General features: G+C 39.3%; 2 protein-coding genes and 2 pseudogenes across 2 annotated transcripts; all 4 read right to left on the bottom strand.

The window, feature by feature from the left end:
* Positions 1 to 2,848: 2,848 nt before the first annotated feature.
* LOC133741068 (chloroplast envelope quinone oxidoreductase homolog) lies at positions 2,849 to 4,591 on the bottom strand (annotated as a pseudogene).
* Positions 4,592 to 7,797: 3,206 nt separating this feature from the next.
* LOC133737698 (chloroplast envelope quinone oxidoreductase homolog) lies at positions 7,798 to 8,541 on the bottom strand (annotated as a pseudogene).
* Positions 8,542 to 8,586: 45 nt separating this feature from the next.
* Positions 8,587 to 11,800, bottom strand: LOC133736563 (chloroplast envelope quinone oxidoreductase homolog). Its single transcript, XM_062164104.1, has 5 exons — positions 10,994 to 11,800; positions 10,268 to 10,353; positions 10,020 to 10,161; positions 9,635 to 9,726; positions 8,587 to 9,519 (listed from the first exon to the last, which is right to left on the bottom strand). The coding sequence occupies exons 2-5, from the start codon at positions 10,340 to 10,342 to the stop codon at positions 8,827 to 8,829; spliced, it is 1,002 nt and encodes a 333-aa protein (XP_062020088.1). The 5' UTR covers positions 10,343 to 10,353; positions 10,994 to 11,800; the 3' UTR covers positions 8,587 to 8,826.
* Positions 11,801 to 13,033: 1,233 nt separating this feature from the next.
* LOC133736562 (UV-B-induced protein At3g17800, chloroplastic) lies at positions 13,034 to 15,532 on the bottom strand. Its single transcript, XM_062164103.1, has 2 exons — positions 15,103 to 15,532; positions 13,034 to 13,984 (listed from the first exon to the last, which is right to left on the bottom strand). The coding sequence occupies exons 1-2, from the start codon at positions 15,447 to 15,449 to the stop codon at positions 13,192 to 13,194; spliced, it is 1,140 nt and encodes a 379-aa protein (XP_062020087.1). The 5' UTR covers positions 15,450 to 15,532; the 3' UTR covers positions 13,034 to 13,191.
* Between the last annotated feature and the right edge of the window lie 643 nt (positions 15,533 to 16,175).

The raw sequence follows: 16,175 nt of genomic DNA, 5'->3' as shown, positions 1-16,175 counted from the left end.
ATAAAAACTTTAATATATTTTAGTTTTGTTATTGGTATAAATTAAATGAGAGATTTTCGTTAAAAAAAATTCTTTTTAAATTGGATATGTCATATAAGGATATTTCTGGAAAGAGTAAGTAAATTTAATAATTGAAATTAAAATGTAGGATGTAATGAGCAAGTAGGGTGAACAAAGTAAATGATAGGGTGGCAATAGCCGCACCCGATGCTAAAACATATATATTGGCACCCAACCTTCTCATTACAAGCTAGTCATGAACTCATGATTAAAACCTAACAACATTAAAGTCGCGCATATTACACATTCCAATAAAAAAATTCAGTACAAATAGTTTACTATCTTTTAAAAGACCGATGAAGTCTACTTGGCCATGTTTGGTTCGCGGAAAGTAAGCATCAGGAAATGAAAGTTGTTCCTTTCTTGCATTTGGGATACAAAAGGAAAGGAAATACTTTCCATCAAGGAAGGAGGGAAAGTGGTTCCTTCCAAATAGGCTAGGGCCGGCCCTACCCTAAATTTTAGGGCTTAGGGTCGGGCCGGGCCGGGCCTAGTCAAAGTCAACAAAATTTAGGTCCGGGTAGGGTCAAGTCGGGGCTTAAATATGCTAACTCTTACCCGCCTGAAAAGCCCGAGCCACTAGGGCCGAAAGGGCCGGGTCGGGCCGGCCTTCCGAATAGGGCCAAGTAGGGCCGAAATGGGCCTAAAAGGGCCTTAATTTGTTTAACAAAAAGAAATATATTATTTTTATTTTTTATCTCAAAATGTGGCTTAATGGTTATATAGGTAATACAAGACTCATTGTTTTTAGTTGATCATATTTAATATAAATATATATATTGGAATTAACTTATAAGTTATAACATTTATAAATATTAGTTAAGATGGTTATATTCAATTAACTATCTCTCTAAATCTCCCAAAATTAATTGTTGTTTAACAAAGGAAACAAAAATTAAAGAAAATAAACCTTAGGAAATCAATTACAAAAAAGAGATAAGTTGTATGTTATAGACAATGTTCTAAAACGCGGCCGCCCAGCCCGCCTAGGCGGCGCCTCTCCGCCTCGAGGAATGGCAAATCGGAGCTTCTGGGCGGGTGTGATTTAGGCGGGCGCCTAGGCGGGCTGGGCGGTGAGCCGGGCGTTTTTTTTTTTATTATTTTTTTTTTTTTTTTTTTTTTATAATTCGCGAGATATCGACCTAAAGATATCTCATATGGTCAGTTCGTCCAAAGGCCAAAACGCCGCAAAAAATAGGCTCAGTCTCCTCCGTGCTCGATCTCTTCTCCGTCGCTGGTGAGCCTCTCCTCCGTGCTGTCGCTCTCTCTCTCTTTGTCGCTCTCTCTTTCTCTCTGCGCGCGGCTCACTCTGGAACCAGATCGGATCATCGGAAGTTCGGAACCGTCAGCTTCTTCGTCGCTCTCTCTTTTCTCTGCGGCTCTGCGCGCGGCTGAGCTCTGAAACCAGATCGGAATCTTCTTCGCCCCTCCGCTCCAGTATCGACTCTTCCTCCACCATCTCAACCGGCAGCTTCTTCGCCCCTCCGCTCCACAGCTCCTCCATTTTCCAGCTTCTCCACGGTAAGTTCTGAGAAATTGATAATCTTTTTGTATGGGGATTGATAATCTTTGTTCTTGTTGAGTTGTTGGCTTGTTACTGGAAAATGGAAATTCCGAAATTGATAATATTATTGTTCTTGTTGCTGGAATTGATAATCTTGTTGTTGAGTTAAGTTGTTGCTGGAAGTGGAAAGTGAATAAGTGATAATCATCTTGTTGAGACGTTGAGTTGTTGGCTTGTTGCTGGAAATTCCGAAATTGATAATGTTATTGTTCTTGTTGCTGGAGCCTGGAATTGATAATGTTCTTGACTTCTTGTTGAGTTAAGTTGTTGCGAAAGTGATAATCTTCTTCTTGTTGCTGCCTTGCTGGGAAAGTGGAAATTGATAATGCATTTGTTTTAGAAATTGATAATCTGGATGTTTCTGTTGTGGCCTTGTAGGCAGTAGGCTTGTTGTTTTGGAAATTCATAATCTCAATGTTTCTGTTGTATCATTGAGTTAAATTATAATGACTTAAATAGTTAAATTAGACAATTAGTTAATGGCTTAATGCATATAAATATATAATGAATTAATGAGTTAAATTAGTTAATGCGTGTACAATTATACATTCTGCCACAGTGCCACTATTGTTAAATCATTGTTTGTTTATTAATAGGGCTTCCTTGATGGTAGCTTCCAGAGGATCTAATGCTACTAATGAAGCGGATAGATCATTGAGGCGTGGGTCAAACGATGTTGCAATTTTATCACTTTAGTCTTTAATCTTTATGGATGTTTATTTAGGACTCTCTTAAAATTTGAACATTCTAGGTGCAATTTTATCACTTTAGTCTTTAATCTTTATGTATGCTTATTTAGGACTCTCTTAAAATTTGAATATTCTAGATTTTTAGGTGCAATTTTATTACTCTTTGAGTCTTTATAAATTTATATATTTTTAATTACATAAATAAAAGCTATAAAAATTAAATAAAAATTAAAAAATACAAAACCGCCTAGGCGCCGCCTAGCCGCCTGGGCGCTCCTCCCCAGCCCACCGCCCGACTAGCGCCTAGCGATTTTTCGAACCTTGGTTATAGACTAAAGAGAAACATATTTAAAAAATAGAAAAAATAGAAAAAATAGAAAATTATTAGGGCTTAATTGGGCGGGCTTAAAGGGCCGGGCTGGGCTTCATTTGCATGACCCTTACCCTACCCTATTTAAGAAAGGGTAGGGCCGGCACGCCCTAATGCAAGGGCCGGGTAGGGCTTCGGCCCGGGCCTAGGGCGGGCTTAGGGCCGAAGGGCTAAATGATGAGTCCTACTTCCAAACCCCAAAGGAATCACTTTCCTCCTTATTTCTTTACATTTATTACTCATAACACACTATTTTATTGCATTAATTACACACATTTTAATAACTTTCCTTATGTTACCAAACATCGGAATGGAAAGTTCTTGGGAAATTTTCATGGAAAAGACAAAGGAATTACTTTCCTTTCCGTGAACCAAACGAGACCTAATGTTCCACAATGATCTTCCCTGTATTGTAGCCATCAAGTCTATTAGCCCAAGCATCTTCAGCTTTGCTTAGAGGAAAATTTGAGTCAATCACGGTCTTGAGCTTCCCTTCCTTCACCAACTTAACAAGACAATCCAGGTTCTCACCCTTCGCATTTATGATCAATGGCACCAACTTCTTCTTGGAGAAGGTGAGTTTCTTAAGAACAAAAGTAAACAAGGAGCTGAGGCCGGCAGTAAGGTCTACAACTTTCCCATTTGAGCTCAAATTCGGCTCAAAAACTGACCAAGGAATTGCTTTTGATGAAGAATTGATCACAAAATCATATTTCCGACCAGATGGGCTCTTGACAGCTGCCCCTTCAAGGGTCTTGTAGTCAAGAACCTCATCTGCCCCTAAGCTCTTGACTAGTTCAATGTTACGAGCTCCACAAGTGGCGGTGACATGAGAGTTTCCGAGCTTTGCTAGTTGGATTGCATAGAGACCGACGTTACCAGAGGCACCGGTAATGAGTATGTTCTTCTACTGGCTTGTTCCATCAAGCTTGATCCCTGCATCTTTGGTGAGAGCCTGGTGAGCTGTAAGAGCAGCAACCGGTAAGCCTGCGCCGTCTGCTGCTGACACTTCTGGAGGCCTAGAAACTACCAATTTCTCATTAGCTGCCGCAAACTCACCAAGTCCACCTCCATTCTATAAACATATATATCACATGAATTTTGAGGGTTGAAACTTAGGTAACTTCTTATGCAAGAAAGTGAGAACTGAACTATAGGGATCAGAATTATGAGCGCTTACACCATAGCTGAGCATTGCCACAACTTTGTCACCCACTTTGAACTTTGTGACTCCCAGTCCCACCTCTACAACCTCTCCAGCCACATCAGTTACTGTTATCCCCACAATGTCATCAACCAAAGTTGGAACATAATCACATATTTATTCATTTTAAATTATTTGCGCATAAATTGGTGTTGGAATCCAATTAACTAATCCATATTGATCGAGTAAGCCAATTGTCAAACATCAATCTGAGTAAAATTCACAATATGAATTATGAAACACTAGCTGCATCAATGAAAAATTAGTCAAATGAAACACTACATAGTGCTAGTGGTGTGAGCAGCACATCTGACAAAGCAAGAATAAAAAAGTTAATACAGATCGAGAAAAAACAGAATTACCAGGAATGTGAGGCAACTTGCGAGGGAAAAGAGGCCGCGCCATGCCTTTCTGAATCTTACAATCACCTGGATTTAGACTTGCTGCTTCCAACTTGAGCAAAACCTCATTTTTCTTTGGAGATGGGATTGGAACTTGAACATGCTGTAACAAACAGAACACATATAACAACTTACTAAGGAAGTCCCAGATGTACATCTATTTACATCTTCAAAACCTATGTATAAATAAATACCTTTAAACCAGAAGGTCCTCCACCATAACTGTCATACTGAACCGCATGCATAAGCTTTGCTGCCATAGATATCAAGCTCGGCGATAGAGAGTAGGAATTTAGAGAAAGAAACTTTTGTAGTGTCAATGCACCATGCATCCTGACCCATGTAAACTATATATCTTACAGCAATGTACCATCATGTGAACTGCATATACTTTACTGTGACGTGCGGAGTTTAACAATTCATTCAATTGTTGGAAAACCTTGTGCGCAAGAGAAGTCAAATCATAACAAATAGTAGTTTAATTTTTGTTTAATTAATGATGATCTCATAGCTAGCTTACAATCATGAGTACTATAATCCTATGAAATTTTGAACCACATACAAAACAAGAACGCGCATAGCCGCATACAATAAAGAAATTATCAATATCCTGAATTACGTTGTTCTATATGTTTAAAGGAATGCTTGGAGCCTCGGCCAAGAAAAATGCAGATGAACTTTAACAGTGAATATATGACATACCTATACAACATATATATAACTATATTCGCCCCCTTTTGCTTTTGAATAATATAAAAATATTTCTATATATTGTTCAATGGTTGGTTGGACAGATAATTATTCAAAAAAACGATCGAGCTTTGAAATCTCAAAGGATACACATTTGCTCTTATATTTCAAATTTTCAACATAACTTAATTACTGGTATACTTTATGATGCAACAACCCAAGATTTTTCTCTTTACATCAGTGATTCAATGAGGTATTTACACATAATCAAGCATTTTCTACAACATATCCTAAAGCATCCTTGTAATTGTTCCACAAATCCATCACAATGTTAAAAATCATCTCCGGTAGTCCCTCGAAAGCCTCCTGGAAACTTTTGAGCGCATCAAGTGAAGTCTTTGTTTTTTCCAAGACATCCCAAATTGTAGATGTGGTAACTGCAGCAGACCCTGTAACACTTTCTATAAGATAATCAAAGAAAGTAGATATTAGAGCACTGATTGCTTCCATGATAAGCCCAAGAAAGTACTCCAAAGATGACTTGATGGCCTCTGAGACTTGTCCTAATCCACCATGGATGGCTTGGCCTGGAAGTTTGAATCCATGAATCAATAACACTAGAAGGTGAGCAATGGTAGAGAAGATCAACCGTGAAACCAAATTCGATACGAGACTCACTGCGAAGAAGATGAGTTTGAGAAGGAACAAAGCCATTTTGGCTAATTGGATTGAATCTTTGAGAGGTAGAGTAGGAATAAACCTTTGTTTATTATATACGCGTGTTTCAAAGAGTAGAGGTCACCAGGTTATAGCCTGTACGTAATGGTAATAGTTAGCTTCAAGCATTAGGCTACTTAAAAAAAACCATTGGAACCCTCTTTTTTAATTTGTTCAAATGCTAGTTTCCTAAAGAGCAGTTGTTGTGTCATGATCTTCTGGGAAATTCAGACTCACAAACAAAAGAGCTTTTCTAATGGCTGATACAGACTAATATTAATAGGGGCTGTGACCAGTTACCCATTTTTAGCCCAAAAAATGCCCACTTACTCCACCAAGAGTTTTTTAACCCCATTTACCCAATCTTACATCTATTGACATTTTAGCCCCTGTTAATTAAATTAAAACCCATCCATCTCTTATCAGTCTCTCTCTCCTTCCCAAACTCTCTCTCTCCCCCCGATCTCCACCTCCACTCTCTCTCTCTCTCTCTCTCTCTCTCTCTCTCTCTCTCTCTCTCTCTCTCTCTCTCTCTCTCTCTCCTCCCCATGATCTCCACCTCCGGTCTGTCTCTCTCTCTCTGATCGCCGCGCCAGAGATGCAGTCCAAATCTGAACACGACGATGAAGCTCCAGTCGGCGATCCAACGTTCTCGTCGCCGTTCGATTGATCGGCGATCCAGCCACTCCAACGTCCTCGTCGCAGTTCATCGGCAATGTGTCTACTGCCCCTAACGCTGCCCCTAAACCCTAAACTTAACACGAAGACATTATTTGGGGGCAGTAATGTGTCTACTGCCCCCCACTAAACCATTATTACTGCCCCCCACTAAACCATTAAAACTTGCCCCAGTTTTGTGAAGGGTTCTGACTTCGTATGAAGACATTATTTGGGGCCAGTAATGTGTCTACTGCCCCCCACTAAACCATTAAAACTTGCACCAGTTAAGTGAAGGGTTCTGACTTCGTATGAAGACATTATTTGGGGGCAGTAATGTGTCTACTGCCCCCCACTAAACCATTAAAACTTGCACCAGTTTCAAGGATTCACAGTGTATTGCACTTTATCACAAACAAATCAACAAGAGATGATTACTGTCTCCTAAGAAAGACATTATTGGGTGGCACTAATGTGTCTACTGCCCCCCAATAGACCATCAAACATTACACCGCTTCCTATGTTTCGCAGATTATACAAGTTATTCACACTCAAAACAACAGATAATGTCTAAAAACCCACATTATGAGGGTCAATATTCTGTCTACTGCCCCCCACTAGACTGACACAAACAACACAATTTTTTTCATTTATCAACTACTGCAATTTAACACTACATTTACTTTGGAATAGCAGTTTTCAGTCCGTCAATAAATAAAGCAGTCATCATTGGCCCCCAATACAAAGTCTACTGGGGGGCACTAATGTTACAACTTTTATGGTTATGACTGCACAATAGCAGATAGCCATTTTCAGTCCGTCGTCGATTCCTTCAGAAGGTCAACCCCGGCCTCGCCGAGCTTCTCAGCGACGAGGACCGTCGGCTTGGCGTCGAGCCTGGCAGCGGAGAGCACGACGACGAGTTTCGGCGCGGCGATGGCTAGAGCAGGCGTCGTGGGCGACCTGCCGGAGGGATGGAGGGAGGGAGAGAGAGATCCGACGTCTTCTGGAGAGAGAGAGAGAGAGAGAGATAGAGAAATCGGTGAGGGGGGAGGAGAGAGAAATCGGTGAGGGGGAGAGAGAGAGAGAGAGAAACTGAGAGTAGAGAGATTGAAGGAGAGGGCAAAAAAGTCCCAAAAATTAATAAAAAGAATTAATTGGGTAAAGGGGAAATAATCCCTTAGAGTGTTTTGGGTAAATGGGGTTTAAAAACTCTTAGTCGGGCAAGTGGGCACATTTTAAGCTAAAATTGGGTAAATGAGCATTTTCCCATATTAATTAATACTTATTTAAGTCAAGTCAACTATAGATGGTTTTAAGTCTCAAGTCTTTCTCTTTATCGGCAGAATATGAACCCTCTATTGAATTACATAAGTATACAAACTGGATAGACATGTATATTAAGTTACCGACTAACACCAAAATATGAAGGAGAGCATCTTCAATTAAGAAGACCAAGTCTTTTTGTCGAGTTACTGCTCCACGATCATCTTCCCAGTACAATGGCCATCGATTCGCTTATCCCAAGCATCTTCAGTCTGGCTCAAAAGATGCTTTGAGTCAATGAATCGAAAGTCTTGAGCTTTCCTTCATATCTTAACCAGAAAATCCACGTTCTCACCCTCGGGACTTGTGAGAAATGGCACCAGCTTCTTCTTGGATGAGAAAGTCAGTATCTTTACAACAGAAGAAATAAAGTCACTCACACCGGGAGTTAGGTCTATTACTGTCCCAATTTCACTCAAATCTGCTCAGAATTTAACCAAGGAATCCTTGTTGGTGCAAGAGGATCACAACATTATATTTTACACCAGATGGACTCTTCAGAGCTGCCTCATCTGGAGTCTTATAGTCTAAAAATTCATCACCCCTAAGCTGTTGACAAGTTCAAGGTTGCGAGCACCATAAGTAGCTGTTACATGAGTGTTTCCGAGCTTTGCTAGTCGCACTGCATAGTGGTCAACGCCACCAGAGGCACCGGTAAATTCACGAGTATTATAATCCTATATATCTATCTTTATTGGACATATGTGCTTGTGTGTGTATCTAAACTTCTAAAGGGATGCTTGGATCCTTGGCCAAGTAAAGATGAACATGAACTGAAACAGTTCTAATTCGGTTGAACTGCCTGACCCTGATACTGTAAGGTTGCTACAGCAATATGTTAAACCCAACAGAACTAATCTCATGATTTTTGGGGGGCTGGAAGCCTTTTTGTTGTTTTAAAAACAGAATGATGAGAAAGAAAACAATTCTGGGACCCAAGGGAAAGATGGTACAGGAGAAGCATCTGAATTATTGTCATACAATTTACGCAAGAAATTGAAATACTGAACCCAAAACCCCTCTAATTTACAATATAGAAAACAACAGACAGCTACACACCAAATTCTTTTGCACAGATGAAGGAGCTTGGCCATAAGACAACACTTGAATAAGTACACAAAGATTTCAATCCTACGATATATTTTGTCTTAAGCCTCTAAAATGATCTTCCCAGTAGCATGACCATCCATACTTTTAGCCCAGGCATCTTCAGCCTTGCTTAGAGAATGCTTTGAGTCGATCACTGTCTTCAGCTTTCCTTCCTTCACTAACTTAAAAAGATAATCAAGGTTTTCAGCCTTGGCATTTATGATCAAAGGCACCAGCTTCTTCTTGGAGAAGGTAACTGTGTTTCGAACAAAAGCAATAAAGGCACTTGCACTGGGAGTAATGTCTATTACTTTACCATTTAGAGTCAGATTTGGCTCAAAAATTGACCATGGAATGGTAACAGGTGCACAGTGAATTACCACATCATACTTTCGACCAGATGGACTCCTTAAAGCTGCCCCATCTGGGGTACTGTAGTCGAGAACTTCATCAGCCCCCAATCTCTTGACAAATTCGATGTTACGAGCTCCACAAGTCACTGTCACATGAGCGTTCGCCAGCTTTGCTAGTTGGACTGCATAATGGCCAACACCACCAGAAGCACCAGTAATGAGTATGCTCTTCAGCTGGCCAGTTCCATCAAGCTCGATCTCTCCAGCTTGTGTTAGAGCCTGGTGAGCTGTGAGACCACAAGTAGGTAAGCCTGCACCTTCAGCTGCTGAAACTTCTTGGGGCCTAGCAACTGTCAATTTCTCACTAGCTGTAGCAAACTCAGCCAGTCCACCTCCATCCTATTGATGCGCAAAAAAAGCACATGAATTTTGTAGTTTGAAACCTCTATGATACGCAAGTAATTCTTCAATTAGGGAGGAAATAATTCAAAAACTGAACCGACTGAGCACTAACCAAAAGGTGGAGCACTGCCACAACTTTATCACCGGCTTTGAACTTTTTAACTCTTTCTCCAACCTCTACAATCTCTCCAGCCACATCAAATCCTGTTCCATTTATTTCCGTATATGAATCAACGAACCAAGGTTAAATGAGAAATTATATGAATGAACTATTTATTGGGGTATAAGCAGAACTATCTGCTACCATGCATTTTCATAGACTTGACAATTTATTCACTAACAGACCACAGTTTATTGGTGAATAAATTGTTTACTCAACTAAGGACTTTTGCTTCTGGATCACAAACAATTGTGGGATGACGATAGAAGAATATTGTTTGCCACCAAAAGAAAAAGAAAAAAATAGCCATAAACCAACCACTGCAGAATGTAATTACCAGGTATAAAAGGGAATTTGCGTGGAACAAGAGGACGCAGCGTGCCTTTCTGAATTTTCCAATCAGCTGGATTTAGGCTAGCTGCTTCTAATTTCACTAAAACCTCATCTCTCTTAGGACTGGGGATTGGAATCTCTACATGCTGCAGCAAACGTAATTGTCAAAAACAAAAAAACAGGAAGAAAGCATCAGACAGTTCTCCAAATAAGAATGATAGTTTAACAGGAGCTAGAAGATAAACAAAGAACCTTCAAACCAGAAAGCCCTCCACCATAGTTTTCATACTGAACAGCATGCATAAGCTTTGCAGCCACTTCTGCCATACTCTGGGAACCTTTAGAACTTGTCAAAGACAATTAGTTGCAAATCTGTGCATAGCACAGTTAACACACACACACACATATATATCACCAAATTAAATATTAAAAGTATGACTTACGCATTAAGTAAATGTAAATGATGTTTACATAGTAATTTAACAATATATACAAATTGAGTGTCAAACCTGATAAGTTTTAATAATATTATTAAAAGGACAAATGGCACTATGTAATGAAAATAAAACCTGAAGAGTTGAAGATTACACATTATGTTGAACTTTCAAATCTTGCACTATGGCTTCAGAGAAAAAAGTGTTGACATGTTTCCAAGTTAACTGTAGAGCAAGATCATCAACTTTCAACATAAGCATATTTCTTACGGTTTAAACTTCAGAGACAGTGAGTATTTATAAGAGTTTTCTAAAATGCAGTATAAGCACAGGAGAAGTATCTAAATCATTGTCATTATATTGAACACAAGAAATTGCAAATTAAATTCAAACCTTCTCATTCACAATATTATGAAATCATGATTATAAAAACAAAAATCCATACAGTAGTCAAACTCCTTATTCTGTAGCACAGATAGCACGGCATTCAGACAACCCATGAATAAGTACACCAAGCTTTCAATCCATATATACACACACACACCTACTTAAGGTTCCAGAAATGATGTTCCCAGTAGCATGGCTATCTGTACTCTGACCCAAGCATCTTCACCCTTGTTCAAATGATGTTTTATGCAGATCACTATGTTGAGCTTTCCTTCAGCTGCTGAAACTTCAGCTACAGAAAAATCAGCATACGTTCCCTCCATAATATCTATATGTAATATTGCAATTGACGTAAATGAGGCATATTGATGATCTCAGAAACAAACACATGTATTTCGTATGTCAATATTCTAACCAAACACAGAGAACTTAGCAAAATGAATACACGAGCACTTAATAAATGGTCAATGTCACAACTTTGTCACCTGCTTTTAACTTAAAAAACACATGCCTTTTTTTCCTCCTTGTCCAACCTCTACATACTTTCCATCCACATCATTATCTGTTCTTAACCAAAGTTCATACAACCAATCCACCAACCGGAAATTCAGAGACATTCATTGCATAAACACAAGACCCTTGATTCACACAATTCCGAAGGTTACCATACATCAAATAATAAAGTTTATTGAGTGAAAATTTATACAAACGGTTTACTGATTTGGGTCTAAGCTGATGATAATTTTTTTTTTTTGGTTAAAGATACTTCATTACACACAAAAGTTGATGTTAGTTGCTAGTCTACATGCTACGAACTGTCAAATTATTCACTCAAACTTAGAAACTTACACATACAAACAACTGGGAATGTTTTACATAATAATAAGAAAAGTATTTGGTGTTCGTCCATAACATCTTTTGCAAATCTGAAAATTTTCCATAAAGATAAAAGAAACTCTCGTAAATCAGGGCTTTGTGTGGACGAACACCAAATACTTTGATTTACGAGGTAGTTCGGTTTTTCCTGGGGTTTGCATTTATGGTTTGTAGTTTACAAAAGAAAAACTACAAACCATAAATGCAAACCCCAGGAAAAACCGAACTACCTCGTAAATCAGGGCTTTGTGTGGGAAAGGAGGCTGCAGGATGCCCTTCTGAATTTCCAATTAGACTAATTAAGCTGCTTCCGGTTTCTGCAAAACTTCTTTCTTTCCTTTTTTTTTCTTTTTCTTTTGTTATTGTGGATTGAACCTCAGGATGCTGCAAGAAACATAAAATTTAGATGACCTACTTTTAAGGTAGCTCAGAAGCATTGTTCTGTACCGTTCTCCACAGCTTGCACAATACATTTTACTGCACCGAAAGCTCATGTATTAACTTTGCTTCCGTGGCTGCATGGCACGGTCATTATAAAAGAAAATTTAACAGGATGTTTCATGATATACTTGATAAGATATGAAAATTATATGTTTGAAATAATACTTCAGATAAATTAGAAAGACATATTCACTAAACATGATGATTAACTTGCAAGATGCTTTTGAGTTTTTGTCCTAGCAAAATTTCCATGTTTGTCAGTTATTGCTGAGCAAGATCATCATAATAGTTGTTTGAAGGGTTCAGACTTCAGAGACAGCCAATAGTATGTGCGTTGATAATGGTTCAGAATTGACTACAAGTTGGCACAAAACTTGTACTAAACCGTTTTTCTATTGGTTTGATTATTAATACTTTTGTTGGCAGAACAGTTTGAAGTGTCCTGCTTGCAAAATGCTTTCATTTGGTTTACTATCAGCTTATAAGAACGGATCAACTTGAAGATTAGATAGATGATTTCATTTAATGAAGCTACTGAAAGAAGATGAAAGCCATTGACCATGTACACATTTTAAATCCAACACTTTTCAGCAAGATTATAATCCAACCCTCCCCTTGCAACGACCGACTTAAAAAAGAGCAAAGAGAGAGAAGCTATTTTGTATCCTAATTTGAGAGATGGAAAATGAATCCAAATCCAGATCTCACCACTAACCTTCTATATATTTTTACCAAATACTAAGATGACCTTTCCCGTATCTTAAAACTGACTAGGTTAATCAACAACCATCATCCCAGTAACAAAATTCAGCCACACATGTAGCAGATCAGAACAATGCATATTAACCAGTTAACAAGCAAACAAGAAACCCTAAGAACATTGGCCACAACTCAAAATTATGTCTTATTTATAAACAAGAAGGCACTATACAATGGGAAATTACGTAATGCGTGGCAGAGCTGGAGACAAAAAGCAGAGTACCAATCCTTGTAATTTACAGAGAGGATTCACTTTGTAAAACCTATCATATCCTCTAGTTAGTTGTCCTTAAGCTTATAAACACTATCAATGCATTCTTCTGTGTCCCAAAGGAAAGAACCGAAAGCAACAGCCTCCAAAACTAGCCTCTTCAGGCTTGAAAATGAAGTAGAGATAACTTCATCCGACTCAAGAGAACCCATTTCCGCATCATCCCCAAAAAGTGCACAACAGTGATTTTTAATTAAATTCACAGCCTCCTCAGATCTCAATTTTGCACATCTCTGTAGTGTCTCGGGATCAAACCCCATCACATAACATTTCAACTTTCCATGTGTCTTTTCCTGCCTACTTGACCCTACACACTCCGATTGAAATTTGCCGACGTGGCCAAAGAGAAGACTTTTTATTCCATGAGGAGACATTTCCTGAAGGGAGGTTCTACAACTCAGATGAAGGTCTTGGGTTTCAAGAAATAGACTTCGTTCCAGGCGATGCCTCAATGAGACAGATTTCAAAAAGTAGCCATATAAGATGGAGGCCACATATACTCGGCCAAGCGTCTGGCGGGTTATCTTTGTCATTGCCCAATTGTCTGTGACACTAGAATTTGCTCTCAAGCCAATGACAGTGGTGACATGTTCCCTTATCATCTCCAAAACCTCCAAGCTGTAAATGGACTCTAGCTCCCAATCTTTTGCAGGCAATATCTCCAGTCTATCATTGTAGATGCATCTAGAAAGTTTAGGAACCAAAGGAACTTTGACCTCAGAAAACTTGTAAAAGATCAACAGGTACATGACATCTTCAACAGCAATCTGGCACTGCTGCTCCTTCAGTTGAGCAATCCTCCTGGAATTCAGGAATATCTCGGGTCACAGAAATAGATGTGATTCTACAAAATCTAATCAAAAGTTCCAAATATGAAAGCTTCAACCCACCAAGAACTTACGCCGAGTGGTTCACCAATTTACCTATTTTAATCTGTTTAAGGCAGTAAAAAGGGTCACTAGGCAAGAACACCCAGCAACATTACTGCAGTCACCGCCTATGTGCACAGGTAAAAAGTGTAAGTTAGGCATAGTTAGTGCATTCAAGAGTGCCCTGCGCAAGATCATTATTGTGCTTCATACATCGACAAATTCAAAAAAGTAACAAAAAATCACAAAACTAAAATGCCTTAGTTAATGAAGCAACAACATATGAGCTTTCGCATATCAATTGTATATCACATCAAGTTGTGGCAATGTTTTCTGTCCGATCAGCTATAGAATGTATAACTGAAGCCAACTTCAGGGCAATGATATGCCATTCTTATGAACCTGATACTTCTCATCGGACTAAAAACTAATGATTCAAATTCCAAAAGACAAAAGATTTCGGCTCAGCCAAGCCACAGACACAAATCTAAGGCTCCCTAGCAGTAAAAATAGCACCAACTTACCAGTTCTGCTATACATCTGAACATTCTAAATACAATTAGTCGATCTTAAGAAGAAAATGGGGTTATTAAATGAGCAAAGACTCACAAAACTTAGACCACTACACATCTAACACGAGTATTTCGAACCACACAAAGCACCCCTAGCTGTCCAACCGACCATGGAACCTCATCTGCCTACACTCCACCAGCACACTGAACCATAGAATCTACCATTTTGCAAAACCATCCCCAAACAAAACTCTGAAAATAACCAAAAAGAAAAAGAAAAAGAACTTTGTAGAACAGCTCATATCACACAACACAGCACTTATCATGGATTGTTCTATTATCAAATAACAATCCATCTCCAGCCAGCTCACAAAAAAAAAAAAAAAAAAAAAATCTGAAAGTAAAATAGTAAAAATTTAAACAACTCACTTTTATCATGGATTGGATTTTAGTTACTTACTTTCTCATAGTTAAATTCCTTAAGCTCAATTTTGTATGTTAAACCAAAAACCAAGTGTGGATTAGGGCAAAAACCAACCTATGAAGGCAGGCCTCATGAGACGAAGCGCTGAGATACATACGACATCGCGCGTCCTGTCGCTGATCGGCCAACTGCTTGAGCTCCTGAGCGACGGCCAAGTGAAACAGCTGCGGGTGGTTCTGCAAAACCGAGCTGAGGTCCTTGCCGGATCGGGTCCTCGGGTCGAGCGGCGAGTTGAGGCTGCTGAACTCGCAGTGGCTCGACGCCCCGGCGCCGGCTACCACAGTCAACCGCCTGGTCAACGCCTGGGATTTGGGCGCGAAATTGAGCGCTAATCGCGGCTTCAAGGTGGAGAGCGGGGACGGAAGAGCGAGGAGCTTGTGGTGGGAGAGACAATGTTCCATGTGATTTTGGCTTCTGTTGAAATTTGGTTGCAGAGTGAAGAGAAAAGGTGGTGAAGAAGAAGAAGAGGTGGATAGGGTTTAGTGGGTACAGGATGGGATTAGGGTCATGAATATGATTGTTAGGTGGGACCACGTGGCGCCTTGTCCTTTGCTTATCAAGCCGCTCTTATCTGTACCCCACCTATCACAATTTTTCTGGGCTTAAATAAACGGCCCACTGGTTTTTGCTGCGGTTTGGTGACGTTGACCACGATTGATAGGGATTGGGATAAGTTATGATATTAGGTGATAGGATATGTTAACAGAGCAGAGCTAACTAACCAGGGAATATTCCTCAGAGATGGCGAGATTACAACATTACCTTCGGCGGCTTTGTACTTCACCCCGGACTCCATTAAGGATTCATATTTCTTTTGGATATTTGCAATTTAACCCTTGGAGGTTTTGGGGTTCTGCCTGGCACCTTGATGTCCTGAGAAAACTTTTCAATCGGATATCGAAAATTCTATGATGTTTCATAGCTATCGTTTCAATCTTCGGGTAATAAACAGTGTATGATACACCTGTTTTGTTTCATTATTCTTCTGAATTTTTCTAATAAATAAATTACACACAAGTGTCAGTTTGAAACTTAAATTAGTCATAAGACCACCAAAGTTTTCTTATACACATAAGGTCACTTGTATCTTCAAATTATTTTCACCCAGACCATTTTACCCTTCATGG

This window comes from Rosa rugosa, chromosome 3, assembly GCF_958449725.1.
Source record: "Rosa rugosa chromosome 3, drRosRugo1.1, whole genome shotgun sequence".
Classification (NCBI taxonomy): Eukaryota; Viridiplantae; Streptophyta; class Magnoliopsida; order Rosales; family Rosaceae; genus Rosa; species Rosa rugosa.
The sequence above is the reverse complement of the archived record's forward strand: the minus strand, read 5'-3'. Positions and strand labels throughout refer to the sequence as shown.